At 51.3% G+C, this 25,590-nt stretch overlaps 2 protein-coding genes across 3 annotated transcripts in view; both read right to left on the reverse strand.

Moving 5' to 3' along the window:
• Positions 1 to 206: 206 nt before the first annotated feature.
• ELAC1 (elaC ribonuclease Z 1) lies at positions 207 to 5,876 on the reverse strand. 2 transcript variants are annotated; one of them, XM_069002172.1, is made up of 4 exons: positions 5,830 to 5,876; positions 4,092 to 4,280; positions 2,249 to 2,716; positions 207 to 1,556 (listed from the first exon to the last, which is right to left on the reverse strand). In XM_069002172.1, exons 2-4 carry the CDS (start codon positions 4,246 to 4,248, stop codon positions 1,093 to 1,095), a joined length of 1,089 nt encoding a protein of 362 aa, XP_068858273.1. In that variant the 5' UTR covers positions 4,249 to 4,280; positions 5,830 to 5,876; the 3' UTR covers positions 207 to 1,092. The 2 variants fall into 2 exon arrangements, with proteins under 2 accessions (XP_068858273.1, XP_068858272.1); XM_069002171.1 differs by having other exon boundaries at positions 4,092 to 4,267; positions 5,830 to 5,864.
• Positions 5,877 to 7,288: 1,412 nt separating this feature from the next.
• ME2 (malic enzyme 2) overlaps positions 7,289 to 25,590 on the reverse strand; it is a 34,357-nt gene continuing 16,055 nt past the window's right edge. The window contains exons 3-16 of the mRNA XM_069001114.1: positions 25,346 to 25,479; positions 23,835 to 23,984; positions 22,044 to 22,119; positions 21,523 to 21,684; positions 20,884 to 20,987; positions 20,454 to 20,563; positions 20,247 to 20,344; positions 19,149 to 19,262; positions 18,943 to 19,057; positions 17,881 to 18,023; positions 14,321 to 14,423; positions 13,554 to 13,624; positions 12,776 to 12,874; positions 7,289 to 12,431 (exon numbers count right to left, since the gene is read on the reverse strand). Coding sequence (XP_068857215.1) covers positions 12,282 to 12,431; positions 12,776 to 12,874; positions 13,554 to 13,624; positions 14,321 to 14,423; positions 17,881 to 18,023; positions 18,943 to 19,057; positions 19,149 to 19,262; positions 20,247 to 20,344; positions 20,454 to 20,563; positions 20,884 to 20,987; positions 21,523 to 21,684; positions 22,044 to 22,119; positions 23,835 to 23,984; positions 25,346 to 25,479 — 1,629 coding nt within the window. The 3' untranslated portion in view covers positions 7,289 to 12,281. The remainder of the gene's footprint in view (positions 12,432 to 12,775; positions 12,875 to 13,553; positions 13,625 to 14,320; positions 14,424 to 17,880; positions 18,024 to 18,942; positions 19,058 to 19,148; positions 19,263 to 20,246; positions 20,345 to 20,453; positions 20,564 to 20,883; positions 20,988 to 21,522; positions 21,685 to 22,043; positions 22,120 to 23,834; positions 23,985 to 25,345; positions 25,480 to 25,590) is intronic.

A 25,590-nucleotide genomic window follows, 5' to 3' on the forward strand; every position in this document is an offset into this window, starting at 1 on the left:
AGTTTGGGAAACACCAGCTTCAAGTCTGAAGTGGGAAGAACAGGAGATAAAAGCTGGGTCTGTGTATCCCTTAACTGAAGGAATAAAGTCATGGCAGAAGCAGACTGAGCATGTGCAGGTGAAATTCCCCCACAGGAGTATTTCTGCAGACACAATTGTGCTTCTATCAGGGTAATTCATCTTTTAAAATGCTTTTGCAGGAACAGTCTAAGGGAGACTATTTGCCATCTGCCCAGAGGCTGCCAGAGCATACCTCCAAAACTTCACTGGGTATGCAAATTCAGTGCTGTGCTTTAGAGCTTTGAATGGATCAAATTGTTAAAGAGTCGTTCACTTCTGACAGGAAGCCTAAAAACTCCATTTATTTATGAGAAAACTTCACATGCAGGTGGAGAATTAGAAGAGCTCCTGTCCTTGAGCACAGCAACACCCCCAGTTACAAACACTCGGCAGAGCTCCCGATGCTTTATTAATTTTGGCATCCCCTCACACAGAAATCAGTGCCAAAATCCTGTGCACCGGTCTGACAGAGATGTTATCCAGAGGTTTTTAACGGGCAAGACGCCAGAAATGCCACGCAGAGGAGCCCTCCTGAGGGGCACATTGAGCCAAACAACCCCGTGCTGTGCCCCAGGAGTCTGTGCCCGAGGAAAGGCCCCGGGCTGGGGAGACTTGAGCTGTTTGTGTTCTGGGCAGGCTGGGTGTCCATCACCTAAGAATTCACTTGTTCTGGGCAGGCTGGGTGTCTGGGTGTCTGTCACCTAAGAATTCACTTGTTCTGGGCAGGCTGGGTGTCCGTCACTTAGGAGTTCATTTGTTCTGGGCAGGCTGGGTGTCCATCACTTAGGAATTCATTCCAGGTTGCAGGTGCTGGAGCGTCCTTTCCTCCTGCTTTACGAAAGCAGCACAACTCGCTGCAGTTTGCAGCGACTCCTGCACTCCACGGAGCAGGGCTGGTTGGAACACCAGCAGCAGCAGCAGCAGCAGCAGCAGCAGCAGCAGCAGCAGCAGCAGCAGCAGCAGCGCTCCCTCCAGCCGCCCCACGCCGCCCTGCTCCCCGTGCCCGCAGACAGCTCGCTGGCACCACCGTGGTCACTTTTTCAGTGGAATTTCTATTGTCATGAAGTCCTCAGCCAGCGTCACTTCCCGGCCACCCAGCGCGGACTCTGCCTGCCTCTTCAGCAGGGTGACGTCCGCGTCCCCCTGCCCTCCCTGGCCAGCGGGTTTGTACCTCTGGCTGAAGTGAGTCAACACCAGCTTCTTGGCCCGACACAGCCGCGCGAATTCCGAAGCCATTGCGGGCGTGCTGTGCCCGTGCTCCCGGGCCTTGTCCTGCTGGGCGTCGTCCAGCGTGGCCTCGTGCACCAGCACATCCGCCTCGCGGCACAGCCGCGCCGCGCCGGCCCCCGGCGCCCCCGAGCAGTCGCCCAGGACGCAGATCTTCCTGCCAGGAATGGGCGCTTCCAAGACGTCAGCAGGAGAAATTGTTGCTCCATTTTCTAGAACAACTGCAGTCCCACTCTTCAGTTTCCCATACAAGGGACCTGGCTGGACTCCTGGTAGGTAAAGGTAAGTATTGTGTTAATTATGGTATAATTATGTGAGTGTCAGCTTTGGAAGAACGTCACTTGAGATGCGCTAGATATAAAGCCATCTCACTGAAAAAAAGCACAACCTCAATATAAAAATCAATTGGTATTTCACATTTTTCATACAAATTAAGAGCTTGTAACACTAGCAGGATGGGTGTCTGAAGAAAATCACAGAATCCTAGGATGGCTTGAGTTGGAAGGGACCTCAAAGCTCATCCATGGGCAGGGACACCTTCCACTGTCCCAGGTGATTCCAGCCTGACCTTGGACACTTCCAGGGATCCAGGGGCAGCCACAGCTGCTGAGGGAAACTATATAAAAAACCCCCAATTATATTCTTCATATTAAAGTCAATAAAGTGACACAAATACGCTGGCCATTGTATTCCTGACAGCCACGCTGAGCTGTTTAAACTTTGGCACCTGAACTTGTTTGCTCTTTCCGGCATGGAAATGGTCTGTGGTATTACCTGGCACCCGTGTCACACACCAGCTCAGAGTGCTGCATGGGGTCAGCTGCCAAAATGCCCTCGACAGAAAATGGAAAATTGAATTAAAACAGACCACGGGCAGAGACAGCAGCTCTGCTTTGCTAGAACTCGTAGGAAGGTGGCCATAAAAGAAGTAAAAAGAGGAGAAATAAGTCACAGTAGTTACCAAGGTCTTTCAGTTTCTGCACGTTGAGCCTCCCAGGCCGGGGCTTCTCTTCCAGCACGAAGCCGAAGGAGGGGATGCGGTGGAAGAGGCGGAACGCTCTCACAACCAGCTGCTCATCCTCCACCAGCAAGTAGGAGTCTTCCCCTGGATCCAGGTGCAGAACTCTCCCTGGAGGCCCCTGCCGAGTTGCCTCGTCTCTGTCCAAGCCAGAAAAGTCCTTGAATTCTTCTGCGGGGCACTGGTCCCGCGTAGGGACGAGCTCGTGGACAGTGTAGGGAAAGAGGAGCTGTGAGTGGGACAGCTCCAGACTCCTCCACAGGAAGCTCCGTAGCCCCAAGGGCCCATAAATATCCACAGGTGGCTTGTTGGGGTCAGCGTTACTCTGGAGGCTGAGTGTGCACAGCAGCCCAGGAAGTCCAAAGAAGTGGTCGCCGTGAAGATGAGTTATGAAAATCTTGGTAATTCTGGCTGTTGATCAGAACACGAAAAGATAAAACCAGGGAAAGACAGGAAAACAAACTGTGCAACAACTCCGAAATGATCACTGTTTGGCAAGACGTTTGAAATAAGCAGGGAGGGAAATTAAAATAAAACCAGTGTTTAACAAACAAATCCCAACCCAAAAGGTGTTTTTTCCCCATCCCTTCCACACAAGGTTTATTTTGATTTGCCGAGAGAAGGCTGCAGAGATGCAAGTTTGAGTTCCTTCTAAGCCAGGCAATCTACAGGCATGGAATGGGACCGGCTGCTGACATCTGCCACGTGAGACACCAAGAAGGGCTGGGAAGAGTCTGAGCTTAAATCCTACAGGGAAACTGCAGACTAATGAGATCACAATGTGGAATTTGTGTTGCTCCTCCTTTTGACTCTACCACGTGAAATGAACAAAATTTAAAAAAACCCCAAACCAGCATGTAGTTTTGATTTCGGAGTTTCCTAAGAGGCAAGAACGCCACCGTTCCTGACTGGTTGGTTTGAAACGAGTGGCAAGCTGCACTGGAAATGCCTGGGCTTCCTTTTGTGCCTGAGCTGTGTCACCCCCGCCCTTGCTGGGTTGGAAGAGCCCAGAACCTTCTCTCACTGCAGACACGTGTACTTTAATCGAGCTGCCTCCATCTCCTCTGCTGAGTTCCCACTTCCACACGGCAAGACACTTCCTCCAGCACCTGCTGGGACCGAGCCAGAGGAGTGACAGAATCTCCTTTTGTTTTAAGATGAATTTATTAAAAATCAGTGAATTTCATAGAAATTAGTCCATCTACCTGTCATTAAATTCCCTGATAGCTTCAGAGCTTGGAGGAGCAGGATCCTGTTCTGTTTGTAACTCACAATTCATTACTGGAGAGACAGAGTCAGCTCCTGCCACTGCGGACTGTGAGAGGAGTGACTGGAGGTGAGCTTTATTTCTGATTTACTTGCCAAAACGTGGAAGTTACCCCAAATACACACAGCCCCGCTTGGAAAGAAACATTTACCCACAGGAAGACTCCGTTTCGCAGGTTTCGCTTAGAGCAGCCTCCAGACAAACAACAAAGCGCTCCTGCTCCAAGCTGCTCTGTGGTGCCCGTTTGAAATTGCCAAGCCCGAGACATTAACTCAGGGAAGTTTGGTTCTGGAAGGCAGTTCTCCACCAAGGGGCAATCAGGGATTGCTGCAGAGCAGGTTCAGCAGCAGCGTTGCAGTATCCGTGCTGTAACACTGCCCAAAGCAGCCCCCTCCGGTGCTCGCGCTTGTTCCTCCGCATTCAAACACCACGAGGTGCTCCAACGAGGACAAAGCCCTTTGTTTAACCTCACGAAACCTCTCCCCCTCCCTCACCAAAACGCCTTCCCGCAGCACCAACCTGCTCTGAGGTGGCTCCTCATGAGCTGTGTCTGCGTCCCCTCCCCGCAGTCGAAGAGCCAGCACTGCCCTTCCCTGCGCAGCACCAGCGCCGACGCTCCCCGGGCTGGGGAGGGGTAGGCTGAGCCCGTGCCCAGGAAGGTGATATCCAGAGACATCCCGAGGCTGGGAAGGCACCTGCAGGAGAGATCTGGAGCTGCGGGGCATCAGGTGCTGATCTCTGCTCCCTGAGACAGGGACAGCACAGACTGGAGCTGTGCCAGGAAGGTTTAGGTTGGATATCAGGAAAGGCTCTTCCCCCAGAGGGTGCTGGGCACTGCCCAGGCTCCCCAGGGAATGGGCACGGCCCCGAGGCTGCCAGAGCTCCAGGAGCGTTTGGACAGCGCTGCCAGGGATGCCCAGGGTGGGGTTGTTGGGGTGTGTGTGCAGGGCCAGGGGCTGGGCTGGGTGATCCTGGTGGGTCCCTTCCAGCTGAGGAGATTCTGTGATTTGATGTCTTTAGAGGGAAACCAACAAACATTTTTGTTTTAAATGAAGGCATCCTCCACAGTTCAGTGTGAGGATCAAACTCCCTTTCCCTTAAAACACAAAGATAAAACCTCCCTGGAGCACGGTATAACACATTATTTACCAGCAGAGATTCCCTTTTCATGTCGGTGGAAGATTGCAAGCACACAGCCCAAGCACAAGGCCTTTGTGGATTACCAGGGAAAACAGCCCTATCCAGCTGGAACAGCTCTGATCTCCAGCCCCACTATTATTTATTTCCTCTGAGCTCTGTTTAAATGTTGAGTTTTCCTGCACGAGCCTTCCCTCCAGGAGCCCTTTCAGAATGACTATCGCCAGTCTCTGCTGACATTTAAACAGCAGTCCCGGATTTCAGGAGCGGGCAGCCCAGAAACGCAGAGAGGGAAGGGCCACTTCCCTCAGAACAGGTTTGGAGACCACGAGAGGTGGGAGTGACCCGAGGGCACAGGCCAGGGAACACCTGTTTCACCCTAAATACCTGTACCCCAGTTGTTGATATATCAGTGATAATGTCCAAATGAGGAGCCTGGCTGGTTTGCAGGGGCCAGACAGCCTCTGGAAAACTGTGCCAGGAGCAGAATGTCCCTGAGGACAACCATGTGGTGCTCTCTCACCTCATGGAGTGTGCTCTCTCCAGCATTAAGTCTTCCCAGAATTTGTTCCTGTCTTGTTTTCAGGAGAATTTAAAACTCCAGGTGCCTTAACATCTTTCAAAAGATTTCTCACGTTTAGTTGTTTTTAGAGGAGTTTCCACAACCTTCCACTTCTTTTTTCCCTGTGAGGGTGGGCAGGCCCTGGCACAGGGTGCCCAGAGCAGCTGTGGCTGCCCCTGGATCCCTGGCAGTGTCCAAGGCCGGGTTGGACAGGGCTTGGAGCACCCTGGGACAGTGGAAGGTGTCCCTGCCCAGGGCAGGGGTGGGACTGGATGGCCTCTGAGGCCCCTCTAACCCAAACCATTCTGCCATTCTGGAATTCTAAAACGAAGCACTCTCTTCCCTGGTGGGCTTGCAGGGTCCTCCCAAGCACGCCAAGGTGCAACCTGACCTTGGGGGCTCAGGGGGAGCAATGATTAATGTCCATCACACCCCCAAAAGCGGAAACAACCACTTTGCAAATGCAAATATTTGCATTTGCCTTCTCTTTTGTGTAAAACCATGGAATCATACAAGAATTGAATGGTTTGGGTGGGAAGGAACCTTGAAAATACTTACATTCCACCCTGCCATGGCAGGGACACCTTCCACTGTCCCAGGCTGCTCCAAGCCCCATCCAACCTGGCTTTGGACACTGCCAGGGATCCAGGGGCAGCCACAGCTGCTCTGGGCACCCTGTGCCAGGGCCTCCCCACCCTCCCAGACAGCAATTCCTTCCCAATATCCCATCCGTCCCTGCCCTCTGGCACTGGGAAGCCATTCCCTGTGTTCTGTCCCTCCATGCCTTGTCCCCAGTCCCTCTGCAGCTCTCCTGGAGCCCCTTTAGGCACTGCCGGGACCGACCTCCCCTCAGCAAACCCCGGCTCCGCCCGCGCTTCCCGGCCCGGGCTCGGGGCATGCGGGACACTGAGCGGGGTCTGGCGGGGCCCGGGGACTCGGGGATGGGGCACGGGGGCTCGGCAGGCCCGCCCCGCTCCCGGCCCGGCCCCAGCCCCGCTCCCGCCCGCTCCCGGCCTTACCTCCCCCGGCGGCGTCAGGCGAGGCCGGCGAGGGGCGGGCGGGGGCGGGCAGCGGGAGGGGCCGTGAGGGCAGAGCCCGCCCTGCGGCCCGGGCTCTCGGGTGCGGGAAATAGGGGGGGGTAAATTGCTTCTTGGAATTGATTATATCGAAAAAGACCAAGTGCTGGAGCTGCACTTGGGCCAAGGTGACCCCCGGGATCAATCCAGGATAGGGATGAGCAGCTGGAGCAGCCCTGGGAGAAGGACCTGGGGGTGCTGTGGGGGAGAGCTGGACCTGAACCCCCCGTGCCCTGGGCTGATCCCCAGCGTGGGCAGCAGGGGAGGGGGATTCTGCCCCTCTGCCCCACTCAGGTGAGACCCCACCTGCAGAGCTGCCCCAGCCCTGGGGAACAACAGCACAAGGACCTGGAGCTGCTGCAGCCAGTCCAGAGGAGGCCACCCAGATGCTCCAGGGCTGGAGCCCCTCTGCTCTGCAGCCAGCCTGGGACAGCTGGGGGTGTTCAGCTGCACAAGAGAAGGCTCCAGGGAGAGCTCAGAGCCCCTGGCAGGGCCTAAAGGGGCTCCAGGAGAGCTGCAGAGGGACTGGGGACAAGGCATGGAGGGACAGGACACAGGGAATGGCTTCCCAGTGCCAGAGGGCAGGGACAGATGGGATATTGGGAAGGAATTGCTGTCTGGGAGGGTGGGGAGGCCCTGGCACAGGGTGCCCAGAGCAGCTGTGGCTGCCCCTGGATCCCTGGCAGTGTCCAAGGCCAGGCTGGACAGGGCTTGGAGCAGCCTGGGACAGTGGAAGGTGTCCCTGCCATGGCAGGGCGTGGCACTGGACGGTCATTAAGGTTCCCTTCCAACTCAAACCATCCTCTGATTCCCTGATTCTATGAAAAGACGTTAAAGATCATCACATCCAACCATTTACAAAGCCCCTTGGCAAAGGGACTTGTTCCAATCCTGGCTAGGTCACGCTTTTTTTTTTCAGAATAAACAACATCAGGCACGACTTAGGCAAAGGGAATGCGTTTTACTAAGAAAATAGAAGACCGGAACACACATTTCAATAGAGTTACAACATTATAAAGTAGGAAGAAACTCCAACCATTTCACATTTTACATACAGTTTTAGTTTCAGCTGAGCAATGACCCTCCCAGGCACGGCCAACCCTGCACACATCAGGCTGGAGCTGTTCTCACAAGCGCCCCGGCAGGCTTACATTGATTTGCGTAAGGGAGATATGTGTAAGACAGAAATAAATGTAGATTATTTTGCTGTTTTGTTGACAAACCAGCCATCTTCAGTCCTATTTTTATTCCTATAAAAATTCCTATATAGGAAAGATCTACTTGAAGGACAGATGAGCCAAAGTCAATGGTACGTGGAGAGCTGAGCTCAACCTGGCGTGTTTGGGGAACACGAGTGCCCAGCACGGGGCTCCCGCAGCAGGAGCAGGACGTCTGATGACAGAACTCTTTCCTCCAGCTGCAGCCACAGCCCGTGGTGCCACCAGCTCCGTGGGTCAGTGCCATCACCACGGAGAGCTGCGGCCGGGAAGCGGCGGGGCAGCGCCGGTTCGGAGCTGTGCTGCTGGTCCTCGCTGCTCGCCCCGAGGGTGCTGACACCACATCACTGCGGCTCTTGGGAGCAGGTAGGGAGGGCAGGGGAGGTCCACACAGAGTTAGAGGTCCCTGCAGCCGCAGCAGCTGAATTGCTTTGCTCAAATTCAGCTGCCAAGCGAGTGCAATCGGAGCTTTGCTCTGGATCTCCTCCTTGCTCCAGCATTCCATGTAACACCAGTCCCTGCCTGCTGCACGTGGCTGTTACGGGATGGGGTAGCAGTATGTATCATCCTGAAGAGTCCAGAAATGACAGTGGTTTCTTCAAGGCAGTGAGACAGCATCCAAACCGTTCTTACACTCTGCTCTGAGAGTCTGCAGGTACCTCTCTGTGGCTGGCAGAGGAGCTCAGCTCTGCACCTCTGCAGCCCAGAGAGCCCTGAGCCAGTGAAAAAAAACCAGCCTGGGCTGCCTGGGGCCCAGAGTCAGCTGAACTAAAACACAGGGTTGGACCTGTACAGCAGTGATCCCCACTCTCCCACAGAACAGTCACCATGGAGGGCTGCTAAGGAGAAACTAAAAGGTGTACGGTTCATCTTTGCAGGTACTACCAGAGGAGTGTGACAGAGTTACTTTATCCCCATAAAACAGCGTGCTGGAAACAACAGTACAGGAGGAAGACACGCACCTACCACAGGAAACCTGTTACACACCACTCTGCAGGTACAGTGTCGCTTTGTTTGAGGCTTGGAAAACAAACACAACAGATGAGGATGCACCACTGTTCACAAACGTAACCGAGAACTCGTGCCACGGGTCACACTGGGGGTTAAAATCTATCAGACACAACATTTCCAAAGACTTCTTCTACACGTCACGTTGGCACCTGGGCAGAGGCTTCAGGAACACAGAAACCCTTGTAACATCTTTGAACAAAAACACACGTATTTTATAAAGAAAGGCTGTGCTTCATTAGCTACCTTTACTATCCCCTAAACATTTCTACTGGCTGCTGCCAAGAGGCTCAGTCCTGCTCCTGTTGGTTTTAAGGAGGCAAGTGTTGGACAAATCCTGGGAAAGACTGACCTCAGTGGAAGTTCCTGATCCTCTCGGAAGGGTTCTGCACACCCCAGGGAGACATGGAAGACGGTCTTTCATACCACGTGGAGGGCAAGTCACCAGGGCGGTGTGACAAGCTGCAACACTGGTGGTGCTTTAGGTGATGCGTTTTTTTAACTTACACTGTGTAACATTACAAAATGCATTCTTGGTGACACCTGTTTCCCTCTGCATACTGTCTGAGAGAATTTTCTGTACAGATAAAGATCAGTAAATATTTTGAGTAAGCCAGCAAACAGAAAAAAATCATGTTAAGTAGAATATGAAAAAGGAAACTGGGGTTCCTTACTAGGCAGCAAGATTAGCAGTTGTAATTAGTTCAAGGATTAATTGTACCTGAAGAAAAACTGAGCATGAATCTATGTATCTTAAAATTCTATGTATCCAAAAAAAAAAAAAAAAATTCTGGAGAAGATGAAAGAGGGAGTGAAAATAGACTTAAAACTCTGAGAGCTGACAGGTTACCTGCTGCCAACAGGAAACAGTGCCTGCACGTCGGAAAATCCCACCACATCCACACTGCGAGCTACACGGATGCACAGAGCCCGGCCAGCCAAAGCCCAGGAGCGCGGGCAGGGAGCAGGTCCGAGCGGCACCACCCAGCCGCCCGAACCGGGACAGAGTCCGGAGCTCCAGCCCAGCCCCGCAGCGCCGCGCTGCTCCTCGCTGCAGCCTGCGGGGCTGCCGAGCACCGCCCTGCCCTCGCCCTGCAGTGGGATTTCCAGAAACATTACCTGGGAAAATCCCGCTGCCAGCCAGCTCCCAGCAATCCCTCTTGGCATCTGCTTAAAGAGAGCAGGGAGCCTGTGCCAGGAAGGGAAAGGACTGCGCAGAACAGGCACCTTCCCTCAGCCTGACGGCAGCCACGGCGGATCCCCCCGCGGGAGCTCCCTTCGGGAACCGGGATCACCCCTGCCCAGAGCAGGAGCCACGCTGCTTTCCCAAGCTCGAGCTGTTCCTGAGTGCTACCACTGGCCACTGGTTACGGGCAACAGCTGCCATCCTTGCCTGAAAATAAAGTAATCAGACTGAAGGGGTGGATGTGGATCTTTATTTCCTATTTCTCAGAGCTAGGGACCGATCCCCTGCCTCTGATCGCTCTTAGCTCGGACATGACATCGGTGCATTGGGTGTTTTTGTTACTCATCTGTCTGACTGGACTGTTGGCAGAAAGGAGGGAGTGTGTGCTCCCAGTACACTGGAATCCTACGATGCAGAACTCCACTGGCACAACACAACAGGCTTCAGACAGAGCTGAATTTTCAGAAGGCAAAAATAATTCATACATTGAATAAATAATTCCTTTTTTTTTCCCCAGTAAGACCACTAATTTAAATACAACAAAAACAAGGCATAGCAAAAATAGATGAAAAAAGCATTCCTTATAAAAACATCCTACGTGTGTGTTGGTGTCTTTTGTACATGTACTTGCAAGTGCAAGGTCCTGTCCGTGCACACCGCCCGACTGAGCGGTGCAGCACTTCGAGCCCCACCACGCAACACTACCACAGCTTGAACACCACAGTTTTTTCCCCCCACATCACTGTTTTCTGTGTTTATATAATCAGTCTTCTTTCCCACTTGGGCAGAGCCTTCCCAAAGTTTACTGCTCTTTGTATGAATGTAATTTTGAAGCCAGAGATGAGGCTGTAGGCACCTAAGGGGGCACCGAGACCATTGTCCCTGCTCTGTCCTGGCCTGTTCTGTGGAGGCTGCATTTTCCTATCTAACTGAAGATAGGAGAGCAGTGCTTGCCATGGGTACATCCTGAGCAAGCTTTACTTTATCTCTTTGGGTTTCGGCTTCACGTTTGCAGTACGGCCCTGGCACATCTATTTATTTATTTACTGCTGTCCTTCCCCTGCCGTGATGCAGGGACCCGTGGAACAGCACAGTATCTTTATTGCTGTTCCTGACATATCGCTGTTCTCGCTGGAGAGACCACGTTCAGGGAAGTCACAGCCTGTGGCCATCACTGGTGTCCTTGCCTGCCCCTGCAGAGCGAGGAGGGCACTTCAGCCTCGCACCAGTGGAATCAGAGGGAACGTACACTGCGGTGTCTGCAGCAAACGGGCAGTCCTACCCCTGGCAAGGAGAAACTCAGCTGGAAATTTCTGTTTGCACACAAGGACGCTGACAAACTAGACCAGTAAATGGAGTAAGTTGGAGAGATCAATACAGAGCTTGTAGGCACTGCATCTTTTGAGCCCCTGAGTACAGGGGACTGAGACCACAGGAAAGGTTCAGTCAGACTTGGGTAAATATCTGCCTGACAACCACTTCTGTTCCAGCTCCATCAGCTGCCTACGGGGTGCTTGTTGGGAGTGAGTCCACTTTGGGGCTTTCGAGTCAGCAATGTCATAGAACACCACACAAGAGTCTTTTCATGAGAACAAGGGGATGCAAGGGAGAAAACAACCTGGCTTAGAAGAAATGGAATCTCGAAAAATTTAAAAATCAAGTAAAAATCCTTTGGTACATCATCTTGCAGTCCATTGTGTAAAATCTCTAAAAGATTTCCATAAATTACTTCAGGTCCTACCTTTACCCGGTAAAACTCTTTCTGTGACAGCGTGGCCTTGTTTCTAAAAGCTACTAAGTGATTAATATTATTTTCAGGCTTCCCAAGGATAATTTGAACTAGTTCACATTTTTCCTGAGAACAGATTTCATGGAGTGATGAAAACAAAACTGCAAACTTTGCTGCAGGCTCCACAAGTGTACATCTCGCTGCTCCTCAAGGAAACAGCAGCCAATGCCACAAGGATGTCTGGACATGGGCATCTCTAAACATTAAACAAAAGAGAAAGCCCATCAGACCCTTAAAGTTGTCTTTAACTGTCCTTTTTTATATTTTTTTTTTTGATAAGTGGTCTCCCTCTATGTCTCAGCTAATGCAGCGTGACAACACTAGGACAATCAGAAGACTGATTATTAAAGGCAGAAATAAGTCATTCTGGAGATCAGCAGCAGATCAGAGTGATTAGAGAGCTATAGTTCATCATCAAATGCATGTAGCTAAAATATCACTAATGGAATTCTTCAGTGTGGTGCTGGCTCTAAGCTAGAAATGCAATGTCATTATTTAAATTAATTTTGGAGGGCTCTCTCATCCCTGTGGCAGATGCCACCATCCATACAGTTTATCAGGTACTTGGGAGAAAACAGGTGAAAAACAGAGTATAAGGGGGGGGCAGAAGGGAAAGGGCAATGAAATGAGCGCAAATAAATTAGAGGAATCAAAGATCATTATTTAAGTTGGTCTGAGAAAGGGATCCCTGCAGAGTAGAAGGAACTGCCTGAGGAGTGCGATGCCGCGGTGCATCAGTGCACCTTGGACTCGGGCCAGTCGTACACATCCGGCATGAAGGACTCGTACTCGTAGGTCCAGACCTTGGAGCGGATGTAGTGGTTCTTGTTGGCGGGCTCGGGGTAGTGGAAAGCCATGTTGTTGGCGTACAGGAACTCCATCACCTGGGGAGCGAAACCAGCACTGCTCTGCGCCTGCTGCACGGACACAGCGCTCACGCAACAGCGGTGGGAACCCCAGCGCCTTTTTACAGCCCCCAAACAGCTTATCTAGGATCTGAAAACCTGATTTCAGGAACCAGAGGGGCATAGTTCCGGCCCACTGTCGCTGCCAAGCTGAAGCACCCAACGAACGGAACGTTTTAATAAGCGCCTGTTACTGCAGGCACAAAGAACCGGGTGTTTTGTGCCCAAGCACCTCACGTTCAAGGGTCATACCTTGCAATGCTGCAGGTTAATGTACACATAAACCACTTCTAGTACAGTGCAATTTCATGTTTCACACTCACCTTGACAGCAATATAAATAGAAACTTCCCTGATATTGGACAGCGGAGGGTAAAGTCTTCCTTGCGCAAGCTCTTCCTCTGTCAACTGTTCTGCCAATGCCTGAGTTAGAAAAATAAACTTTTTATTTACTGCGCCCCAGATGTGACTAATGACATGCTGGAACACCTGAGAGAATCAAGCTGCAGCACTCTTAGTGCCAGAGTGCTCCCAAAGCACTGCAGTAAGGCAGTCAGCCCCCCGAAATTCTCAGTCTGTGGAGCTGAGAGCCAGCACACTGTCACTGTAAGCATTTAGCAAAACGAGCTCTGGTGTTTTGGAGGATGAATTCCCCCCACAGCCATGGAAGCTGTAGGAGCACAGCTGCGGCACTGCCCACGTGCCTGGTGGCTGATCCCCAGACACTCCGGTGTGGAAAGTGCTCCTGCTCCAGGGTGGACAGGCAGGAGAGGACGGGATGCTGGGGGCTGCAGCGGCAGCTGCAGAACCCGGGCAGGGCAGGGCAGGGCAGGGCAGGGCAGGGCAGGGGGCAGCCACAGCTACGAGGCTGGGGAGCAATTTACACAGGGACACACTTCCTACTTAACCAAAGCTGCAATGGAACCTGATTCTTGTCACAACTGTGTTTGATCAAAACACCTTTTTTTTTTTCTATTGTGGAGGGATAAGCCAACAGAAATCAAGCAGGAAACCACTGTGTTTCACCAAGATTTGAGAAAAGTGCCCATCAAGCCATCCCTGTCGTGTCAGAAGCCACAGCCTGCTATGCTCCCAGACTTACCTTGGCAGCCTCTAGGAAAACCTTATCACTAATGTGCCGGACACTGCTGAGGATCACAGCCAGAGCCACACCTACAAGGAAATTAGTGCCAATCAGGGCCACATCAGTTTAAAATGTGCAGCCTGCTGCCGAGAAGCTGCAAGTCACCTGGAGCATTGCTCTTGAAAACCTTCACGTAGCTTTCTGCACACACTATGAAAGAGTCATAAGCTGCTTTGGGTCGGAGGAGACCTTAAGGATCACCTTCCACGCTCACAACACTATTCCCATGTGTGCAGCCATAGTAGGCGGCTCTTAGAAGGGGCTGGAGCTCAGCCGCCCAGGGCGGAAAGGGGAAGGCAGAGAAACATCCCCAGTGCTACTTTTCTACCCCCACTGTGCAGATATAACTTTAAGAACTTTTAACTTCGAGAATTATTAACATAACTTCAAGTGCATATTAACACTTATTTTCTCCTTTCCTCCCCAAACAAGCAGAAGAACCCACAATGCAGCGACTTCCCAAGCCTTTAATAACACCCTTCTGTTTTCTTAGCAATATCCAGCTGGGTTTGCTGTCTGTGTCGCACACGGAGCTGCACGTGCCCAACATCCACCCTGAACTGACTGTGCAATCATTCACTTTTCACCCAAGTTCTCAGCTCCAAATGCTGGCAACATCTCTTCGTGCTGCCTCACTAACTGTGCCTCATGCAGCAAGGGGACCCAAGAAAAGGTGCAGGTGGCCCAATCTTAAGAGATTAAACAGCAACAGTTTTATTTATTACCTGGAAAAATGTAGGCATTGTTTCCTTGGCCTGGTTTGAAGGTTCTTCCATCCTTCAGAGTCACCAGCTCGAAGGGACTGCCGCTGGCAAACAAGCAGCGGCCCTGGCAGAAGGAAGGATGGATCAGGCTGCTGCTGAAGCGCCAGCAGCAGCCTGAGAGCCAGGCACCAGCAGCCAGGCCGGGCCGCGCAGCTCCACGGCACGGAGGAGCTCTGTTTGTTTAATCGCTCGTTGCGCGGCGCCGGCCCAGAGCAGCCCCTCACAGCGGGACGAGGAACTCGCGTGTTAGCCACTACCGCAACCACGGCCGCGTACCAGGAACCGCAGCCACGGGCCAGGCCCCACAGCGACCCTGCACATGGGTAACAATGGCCCCTTTCAGAGGAGACCGGAGCAGAAGGGGGAATAAAAGGTCACCTTCTTACTGGAGGGGGGGAGGCAGAGGGAGGAACTGCAGTATCAGGCCTCTGTTGCCGAGAGCCACGAGAGCAGTGAATTAATGCGGTTTGCTTACCCCTCCTTTGGAAACGGTTTTGATTGGCACAAAGCACTAAAACATATCTGAGTGTGAACCGCACCCTCTAGATAAATTACCCTCTTCTCAAGCAGGAAAGCCACTGAAAGCAAAAAAATCTTGACTTTCCTTAGAGTAACAGGTTTAAGAAGATCAGTTTAAAACCTTTAGGGCTCCCCAGGACCACTGTGTTTGAAAACAAATTATGGAAGGAGCTGAAGGCTCTGGAGCTGTGTTTGAATGCCAGGGCATAGCCACGGCAAGAGCCTTTTTGTGCGGGGAGCAAAGCTAATGCATGCACCAGAGGACAGGACCAAAAGACAAAGCAAATTAGAAGGCAGCAGAAGCCCACAGAATACACAGGGGCAGCGAAAGCCTCTTACAGGTGCCATCTAGTGGGAAAAAAGCACGGAACGAAAGGCTAGCGATGGTATCTTTGTTTCCTTGCTGCCTCTAGTGCAGCCTGAGACTTCACCCCAGCCAGGATCACGCTGCTCCCGAGGCCGGGAGACACACGGGGTGACAGCTCTGATCCCTAATGGCCTGACAAACTGTGTTAGTTTCATGACAAAGCAAGCGGAGCTGGAGATTTTCAGGGACTCACAGAACAGTCAGGGTTCTGGAGTCCATTTCCCAAGTAATTACTGTATCTTGAAGGGAAAAATATATTTTGAAGGGCAAGCTATGGGTCAACTGAGTACATGTCAGAGAGCCGAAGAGCATCATGGAAACAAACAGCAGAACTGCAGGATAGTTTAAAGAGACAGAAGCATTTCAAAATGTATGAGTAAAGACTGGAACAAAACTACACCCGCTCATTTACTGACCAGCAGTGCTTAATTGTCCAAATAACCCATGTGTACAAATAACCAGAAATATGGAAAATCATGAATAAAGGAACATACGGATCCAACACAGAAAAAAACCCCAAAGATCTTCTCTGCACTGGGCTCAAACTTTGTGAAGCTCACAGAGCTCCTGCAGGGAAGGTGCCCCCACCCCTGACCCAGGGAGCAGTGTCCTGCTTCTGCTCCCGACAGCGACAACCACCCCGAGGTGCAGCTCCCTGGGGCTCAGCACGCAGCCCTGGGCAGAGCCAGCCTCTCGCCTCAGAACATCTGCTGGTCTGCTGATAGTCTGTAACAGGTGCAAGCAAAAATCAGGCTGATTCCCCCTCTAATTGTGCTCCTGGCCTCCTGCAGCTAGAGATGGCAGCGGTTCTTACATCTGTTTATGCCAGCTGAAGTCTTGGCTGCATGACTAACTCTTGTTTACCTTCTATCCAAGATACTGGAATTCATACAGTGAAACACTGCCCAACTCACCACTCTGGTTAATGCAAGGTATCTGAGAGATACTGCACCATCTAAATTCAAAGGTTTGTTCAGAGCAGGGGACAGAGCTGGGAAGGGGCTGGAGCCCCAGGAGCGGCTGAGGGAGCTGGGAAAGGGGCTCAGGCTGGAGCAAAGGAGGCTCAGGGGGGACCTTGTGGCTCTGCACAAGTCCCTGACAGGAGGGGGCAGCCGGGGGGGTCAGGCTCTGCTCCCAGGGAACAGGGACAGGAGGAGAGGGAACAGCCTCAGGCTGGGCCAGGGAAGGCTCAGGTTGGATACTGGGGGAAATTCCTTCATGGAGAGGGATGTCCAGCCCTGGCAGAGCTGCCCAGGGCAGTGGTGGAGTCCCCATCCCTGGAGGGGTGTAAAAGCCAGGTGGATGTGGGACTTGGGGACACAGGTCAGTGGTGGCCTTGGAAGTGCTGGGAACGATTGGACTCATGGCCTTGGAGGGCTTTTCCAACCCAGATGATATGCTGTTAAGAGATAAGATCCAGACTTTGTCCAGAGACTGCTATTCCAGAGCTCCCTCTGGGCTGCAGATCTCCATGGCAGGAGCTGCCCTGAGCTGACGGGCCCAGAACATGGAAGAGGATCTGGGTGTCAGATGGGGACAGCAGAGTGCCCCCTCCCAGAGGACACGGCCACTGCTGGGGCTGTACTGCTGGGAACTCAGCCCCACTGACAGCACAAGGGAAGCGTTCACAGTCTGCACCAAGAAACAAGGAAAGGTCTCCACACACCCATTTTCACAGATGAATCACTTGATTCGGGACTGTATTAAAAAAAGAGAAATAGAAGAAAAGAAGCCACCCCTGGAGTCTGCAGCAGGCCCTGTGGCCGGCACAGAGATCACACCAGCTGCAGCCTGCAGGGTGCCGAGAGGCACCAGCCGCCAGTTCAAAGCCTCGCAGCCACTGCTGCGTCCGAACAGTGCCCCCGTGCCCCACCTCCCTCCCCTCGGGCTCCCTTCAGAGGCGATCAGCTCTGCACAAAAAGCTGTGCACAAGGATAAGACTGGCTTCACTGAAGGCAAAGCCAAGGTCTGGATGTGCTATTAACAGCAGAGCTATTACGGAAAAAACAGCCCCAAACCGCAGCTCCGGGCCCCGCAGGGAGCAGCGGCTCCGAGGGGAGGCTGCAGAGCGAGGTGCGCCTGTTCCCGGCTGACCGCCGAGGTGCGCCTGTTCCCGGCTGACCGCCGAGGCAGAGCCAGCGCAGAGCCGCCGCCGCTGCGGCCGGGGACAGAGGGCAGCCCTGCCCCGCAGCACTGGGCTCCCCGGTCGCTGCCGAGGGCACCTGCAGCGCTGCACAAGGCACAGTCCTGCGCTGCTGCAAGGGCGTCACCTGCTCCAAGGACTGCACTCAGCCACCGCATCCTGAAGCTTGCACTTAACTCTCCACTGCCATGCTAACATGCTTCATTAAAACACAAAACAACTAACAAGAGTGGTGAGAAATTGATGAAAGCCACCTAACAGTACTGCAGGTCCTTATCCTAAAAACAAGAATCTGGCTATTTTGAGTTTTGCAAAATGTTGTTACCTAAAAACCAAGGCTTCTTTTCAAATCACCCCCATTAACTTTTGCCAGAAGGGAGAAAGAACTGTATCATGATGTCACCGAGTCTAAGTAGCAACAAAACAATTGGAATTCTTGTGCTCAGGCACTCGCAAATGGTCCCAGCAGCCAACAGTCCAGAGTTTACACACCTCTGTTATCGTGTAAGCCTCCTCTGCTGTGCACTCAGCCTTCACCGTGGGGTTGCTCAGGGCAAAGATTATGGGTCGCTCGTTGATGGAAGCCATGGCTTTGAGCACATCCTGGGAGAAGAGACGCCCTGCTCCTGCAACTCCTGGAGGAGATGGAAACACACAAAAATAGAATCAATCCTTGGCTGCCTCAGGGCAGGTGACAGCGACCGTACACTGAGCTCATGTCAGCCCTCCAGTCTCCCCCTCAGAGCAAAGCTTCTCTGGCAGCTGGCGATGGAAACCAGGCACTGCTCCTGGCTGGCTGAAATTCCCGATTTTCACGGGAATATCTATGGAGTGTGTTCCAGAAGCCTACTTCACACTACTTTTTTGGTATTGATGTGTACAGAGAACACTGTCCTGGCTAAGCAAGTGGGAACTCCAGGTTCTTGGTGGATGACTCACCCCAGGTGGGTGTTAGCTGTGCAATGCACACCTGACACTGGTGCTCCTGACCACACCCAAACCCAGAGGTACAAACACACAGCTATGGCACACATTTGTGCGGCAGCTACAAACTTCAGGGTGTTCAGCCAAAGCACCCCTCTTCTTTTCCAGATAAATCACGTGCAGAGGAAATTGCAGTCATACCAGGAAATACCTGCAATCCCATTTGTTCTCTGCAGATAGCCACAGCTGTAAATAATCACTGACAGATGTCAGTGACCTAAGAGGTGCTGGTGATGTGCAGCATGGAGCTGCTCCTTCCAGCTGGGGTGCTGACAGGGTCTGACCAGAGAAAGTGACCGGGGGACAGAAGGTCAGAAAATACCAAAACAACTCAAGTTAGGGAACTCCTGCAGAGCAGAAGACATGATGGTTGTGGCTGCTCTCTGTCACTGAGGACACAAGGTCCAGAAGGAGCACCACAGCTCAGTGTCTTTTCAAACTGGCCTCACATTTTCATCTTGTTGACAGCAGCAGAAATGCAGATCACTGTCACCAAGCTCCCCGGACCCATGTTAGCCTATTAAAGGCAGCAAATAACCAAATTACAGAAACAACAATAACCTCACTCACCAATGATAGCTGAAGGCTGAAGTACGTTCACTGCCTCTACAAAAGTCTTTGGTATGTGCTCTGGAGCCTGATGTGTGAACGGCTCCTGGTTGGAATCCACCTTCTGTTCTCGGCCCTGCAGACAAAACATCGGTTCCTTCTGTGAGAGGACGGGGAAAGCAGTGACCACCCGTGCTGTGGGATTTCCAGGCGTGGTGCACCCCTACCTGGACCAGCAAACCATGCTTGTCAAACATCCAGATCCTCCTGGAGGCCTCCTCAGCAGACACACCATTTTCCATCATAGCCATAACGATGAGGTTTGCAATTCCCAGGGCAGCCTGGTGGATGGAAGGACTTGGATTTGTAACAGGTCACGGAAGAGGTCTGCCAGCACAAACCCCATGCTGCTCAGGAGCCCCACAAAAACACCTCAGCAAGTCTGCTCTGAGAAACTGAGATGTCTTGCTGGGACAAGAGTGGCACATCTTCAGGCAGAGCAAGAGGGGCAGCTCTCCTGGGCGCTGTGCCCCGTGCCTGTGCCAGCCCAGCAGCCACACCACGCAGCCCAACCCGACAGCGACCGCAAGTGCTCAGCCCTTCTGCCAGGAAACAGCCCGGTGCTGGTGCCCCTCTGCTCCCCAAACCTGCCCCTGCTGCCCGAGATGAAGGCCTGGCAGAGAGAGGGACCGCAGGAAGGTGCTGGCTGGCCCCTGTCCCCTCCCCTGGCTCCCTGCACGCGCTGCTGAGCCCGGCAGGAGCAGTAAGGCAGAGCGAGATGCAGAGCAGGGCTCAGGGCAGCTCCGGCCAATTACTGCAATCAGGGCCTTTCCCCAGATGGAGAACTTTTCAGATAATTGAGTTATTTTGTCAGCACCACAGGAGCAATTGTGCTGATGTTCCAAGAAGCGCAGTGCTGCTCCTGGCACTGCAGCACCAGGAACTGGTGCCTGCTGCAGACTGAATCACCTTGCTGAGAGAAATGCCCTGTACCTCTCTCCAGTGCTATTAAAATTAACAAGATGGTCTCGCTACATGGTAATTTCATGGTGAGTTTCCCTTCAAATACACACAATTAAGTCCCTGATGCTTTTTTCAAGGCCATGCAAGAACACGAAAAGTGTGAGTCCCTGCAGATGTGAAACACCTTTGACACAGTCCTGTTTAAGCACAGAGTCCCTTCTGCTAGTGCATTTCAGCTGGCCTGAAATATGAAAAGTTATGCAATGGCATTCAGAGAATGCAAATCTCCACGAGTCCCACAGGATGAGAAAATACACATTTTATGTATCTCTTGCTGCTCTCAAGCCCTTCAGAGAACTCACCTCTCCCGCCCCAAGGAAGAGCACCTTCTGGTCTGTGAGTGGTTTACCGGTGGCTTTCTGAGCTGCCAGCAGTCCTGCCAAGGCCACCGAGGCTGTCCCTGTGAAAGCAGAGCAAACCTAAGGGCAGCTGAACCCATCTACCGGGCAGATGGTGGCTTTGGGCAAAGCTCCTGCACGGAGATTAAGGAACACTAACAAAGGGTATACCTTGAATATCGTCATTGAAGGTGCAGTACTTCTCCCTGTATTTTCTTAGGAACCGAAAAGCGTTGTGGTTTCCAAAGTCTTCAAACTGGATCAGTGTGTTCTGGCCATACCTACAGAACATGGCAAACGTTTCCATCACTGGGCAGAGATAGAGACAAACAGCAAATGCTGCACGTAATCAATTATCTCTGGAAGCAGGCTGTCCTCGGGCCGGACACTGCTGAACAGCTCTGTCTCCGCTCCGTGCCCATTTACAGATAACGACAAGCAGCATGTTCTAGGTCACTGAGGATGTCACTCCGGGGACAGACACACACGCTCGTCTCAGCCTCTAGTCCTTTCCCTATTCCTTAAAGGACTGCGTCAAGGACAGCGTGTGTTTGGGGTTGTTTTGTGCCAGCAGCTCTGTGCAGAGCACTCCGTGTCATACCTGTCTGTAATGGCTTCCATAAATTCATCTATCAGGTCATCGTAGACCTGCGAGCGATCCCTCTTTTGGTACAGCCCCATATAAAACGGATCTTTTAGGAGTGTCTGAAAGAGAATAAACCAAAAAGAGCAGCAGGATGAATCACTTCCTCAACACATGCCCTGCAGAGCTTGCAGGAGCCCATTTCACACCAAAGATGCTGCATTTATACAGCCCCTGTAACAGCCTCCAGTCGATGTCAACGTTCTGTAATTTCAGCTGGCACTTGGGGCTGGTGATGGCTGCTTTTAAAATGGAACAAATCAATACTGTGAACAACAAATTGCTTTCATAAATCTAATTCCCATTTCCAGCTTCTTAAAAGTCAGGTCAGAACGGACTGCCTATCTCGCAGTGCTCCAGCATCCCAGCTCCTTCCTTCCAAAGGCACCCTTTCACGGACAAACTAACTGGCGCTTTTAAATCCCCGTATGGTGAATTCCAAATCATTCACCCTTTGCATAAAATATTTGGGTTCATCTCAAACAGAAGTGCTCAAATAAAAACATTCTCTTGTAGTACGGAATATTCTTTAAAAAAAAACCCACCAACCCCTTTTTACAGGGGTAACTCAAGGCGGGCCAAGTTGAGGCAACTCACCATGTTATCGGTGCCGACGTCGATGCACACGGGCAGGCAGGCATCTGGATGGATCCCTGCACAGGCCGTGTACAAACACAGCTTTCCCACTGGGATCCCCATCCCATACACACCCAGGTCTCCAAGACCCAAAATTCTTTCTCCATCAGTGACAACAACAGCCTGAAGGAAAAAAAAAAAAAAGAATAAAGCAGGTGAAATTGTATCCGATCACTGGAATTTATGAAGATTAAATCAATACCAGTTGTGGTTTTTCTCAGGCAAAAATTGAGGTATGTTTGCATAATCAAAGGAAGAACAGATTACAAGGAATACTTTCCTCAACACATAAACCTCATATTTAGGATAAAACACTGATCATCAAGATACGCGTTACCTTAATTAGCTGCATTTTGCCATCGTCACTAAAGAGCCAAGGATGCATTACTTAATATTTATGTTTCCATCAAATATGAATAAATCTTAAAAAGCTCAGCTGAGAGGAAGTAACAACTAGAAATTAAATCACACAGGGGCAGTACCTTAACGTCGTTCTCTGGCCAGTTGTTCACGATTGACCTTATGTGGCCTCTGTCTGAGATAGAAATAAATAATCCTCTGGAAGAAAAGAAAGGACGCAAACCAGAAAGATTTAATGGGTGACAATTAGACATTTCACCTGGCTTTGTAAAACTAAATGTCAAACAGGGCAATTTAAAATGCAAAAAATTTAAAATTCAAAATTTAAAATGCAAAGTGTTACAACCACTGACACAAACCACTCAAAGGACAGTATCTAATGAAAAAGCATGCTTGGATACTTTAAAAACCTGAAGTAAGAGTACTTTTCATTATTCTACCTAGACTACTCTTAATACTCCTGTAGTGTTTCCATCAGCGTGACAGGACCCTTCTGCTCCCCTGTAAGGATATGAGAAGGGAACATGATCCTAAAAACTTGGCTTTAGCTGGTTCACGGAAAGGAAGGACGTTCTGAGCTCCATCCTCAGTTCCAGCCCATGCTGCTCTGTCTTGTACAGACAAGAAATGTCCCTGCAAGGCTGGGGATGGTTTTCAAACCGATCTATAACACACACAGGGATGTGGAAGGGGAAGGAAGCATATGAGAACTAAGAGCACATCTTTCATGTGCCCCAGATCAGGAGAAAAACCATGAGTTGCTCACTGTCTTTACCCCAGCAGCCACATCCTCACTGCGGGGAAGGAGCAGCCCTTCCTCCACAGAGCATGAAGCCCTCAAGCCAAACGGCTCTAGGAACACTCTGAATGGCAGTGAGAACCTCATGGAAATGAGCTGGAATGACTGCCAGTCTGAACTGGTTTCCCAGCACAGAGCAGGTAACGTGAACAGTTGTTTTGCACTCACTGCTGAACCCAAACCAGCTCCCAGCCAAGCATGTTTACTGTGCCAGAGTAACCAAAAGCTGGCTGCTGGCAGCACAGCTGTAACGTGGGGAACATCTGCACCAGCAGGACCTGCTGAGCTCCCACCCCTCCGCACACCCCGCTGCCCTCTGCTCCTGCACCCCACATCAGGCTGTGCCCTCTGCAGAGCACCCTGAGAACCTCCCCAGCGCTGCAGAGCCTCTCCCCCCCTGCTCCCCAGCAGGAGCAGGGTCACGGCTCAGCCTGAGCTGCCTCAGCACCTCTGCTGCAGGGGGGGCAGGCACTGCTGGGCAGGGACCTCAGGAACCCACCCTGAGCCACCCCTCTCCCACAGGGACTGACCCTGGGGCAGGGACCTCAGGAACCCACCCTGAGCCACCCCTCTCCCACAGGGACTGACCCTGGGGCAGGGACCTCAGGAACCCACCCTGAGCCACCCCTCTCCTACAGGGACTGACCCCAGGGCAGGGACCTCAGGAACCCACCCTGAGCCACCCCTCTCCTACAGGGACTGAGACAGGATGATGTCCCGAAATCCCTTTCAATCCACACTCCCTTCTGAATGCTCTGTCCTGACACAGATCCTCAGACCCACAGAGGGGACTCTGAGAGTTGGGGAAATCCCCCCTGGAATTACAGAGCTGTATGGCATCTAGGAAGAGCTGGGAATGGGGCTGAAGCACTGCACTGGGGGTATTTATGAGACACATCACCATGTCTGCTTTCAAGTGTTTTGTTTCTCAATATAAACTGTGCCTTGAGATATATTTTAACCAACTTTTTCTGCCCTGAATTGGCACAAGCCTTGTGTAGCTGAATCCGAAAGAAGATGAAATGAACCATTTCCAAACCTCGGGCAAGAATGCAGAGTGACAATGGCAAGAATGACAACAAAAGCAGCAGCTGTGTGTATGTGCTGTCCTTACTTTGGTCTCCTGAAGATGTGTCCGTACTGGGAGCAGGCAAGGCCCACTGTGGGAGTGTACACAATCGGCATTAACTGCTCAATGTCGTCCTGCAGCACCCTGTAGAACAATTTCTCATTTCTCTCCTGGATCCCCATTATGTAGATATACCTGTAATTAATCCAAACAAGGAAAAACACCTCTTACTCTCTCCCATTTCTGCTTATTTAAAGCAGTGAGAAAACAGGGAAAGCAAAAAAACCCACGCTTCATATTACTTCCCCATGAAATTCCCACTCCCCCTCAAGTCAGGCTTCGAGCACTAAACAGAAGTTGGGGAAAAGACAGAGCAGCAGAAGTAAAAAGGTGAAACAGAAATACTGGATGTGACACACCGTGCATGCTAACAAGGCACTGCACACAATGGGATTAAAGACAACCCACGGACTTACTGCAGGATGCAGCTGGGAGTCTCGTTACTGTTATCAACAAAATTATCAGTGGAAGAATTTTTCATCCAAAAAATGCAAGTGTCTGGTGAATCCCAACACCGACACACACGTAAAACAAACTGAGCCCTAACAGAAAGTCTGTTCTGAAGGACTTACGTGGGTGTGTAGATTAAAACTGAATTTTTGCATATTTACCCACCAATTTAGTGTGTCCCAATCCATATTCAGTGCTGCTGACCCAACAACATAAAGGTAATGAATGAGCAATTTGCCTCAGGCTACAGCAACTGGGCACTGGGCCAATACAGATGACACAACTGCTTGGGACCAGCAAGTGAGATGATGTGGATTTAAGAGCCATCTTTCAGTTCTGATGAGAACAAAAGAGCTTTGATGTGGTCCAGTGAGCCCCAAACCGTCCCAGTTCTCCTCCTGCCTGCAGGAGACTGAGCATTTTTACAGGCAGAGATACATAAAGATTATGTGAAAACAGTAACGGGATGCTAAAAACACGGCACTCTAAAAATAACACACAGCAAAACCCTCTGCAGCTCACCAAACCGGTGGGTTAAATAATAAAAGACATTAAAAAATACACATTGTGAGACTTAAAATTCCACTCTCGTAGTTCCTTTTTAGCAGCAACTACTGCATATGTTAAGCACTGTTTTTGGTATCTCAAAGGCCCAATTTACCTTCATTATCACACATTTTTATAGAACGGGCTGAATGCCACCTCCTGTGCTCTAACAACCTGCCACTCCATCTCACAGATTACAGAAATATGTATTACAGGTTACAGACAGCTTTGCAGCTTTGGTACTAACTTTCACACATTCTCTTTTGCTGCTTTATGACCATGGAATATTTAAAAAAAAAAGCTTCCCAACCTCACCTAACCACGCAATGAAAGCAGTTTCCTGTGCCAAAGTGAAAATAACACCCAAGAACTGAAAAACCCCAGTGGAAGCGCTAGAAACTTTGGTCATCCCCATGGAGCATGTTCACGTTTCCATTTTATTTCCATCCCCAATATTCCCTCTCACTTGCACGACAGGACATGGCCGGAGCAGCGCTTACTTTTCCAAGGGGTCAGTCATTTTTGCCAGATTCTTGTGGAAGCGCAAGGCTTGGATGTCTTGCGTCTCTATCTTAGGAGGCAGGAGTCCTTGCAGCCCAAGCATTTGTCGCTCATGCAATGTAAAGGCCATGCCCTGAAAACGAGAGGTGAGCAGCAATCATCAGTTCTTGCCCCAGCATTTCTGGGAACCGTGTTTCACTGCACCCTTTCCCCGTGCCAGGTGCCACAGCAGCCAGGTTTGGAT

This window comes from Aphelocoma coerulescens, assembly GCF_041296385.1.
Source record: "Aphelocoma coerulescens isolate FSJ_1873_10779 chromosome Z unlocalized genomic scaffold, UR_Acoe_1.0 ChrZ, whole genome shotgun sequence".
NCBI lineage: Eukaryota > Metazoa > Chordata > Aves > Passeriformes > Corvidae > Aphelocoma > Aphelocoma coerulescens.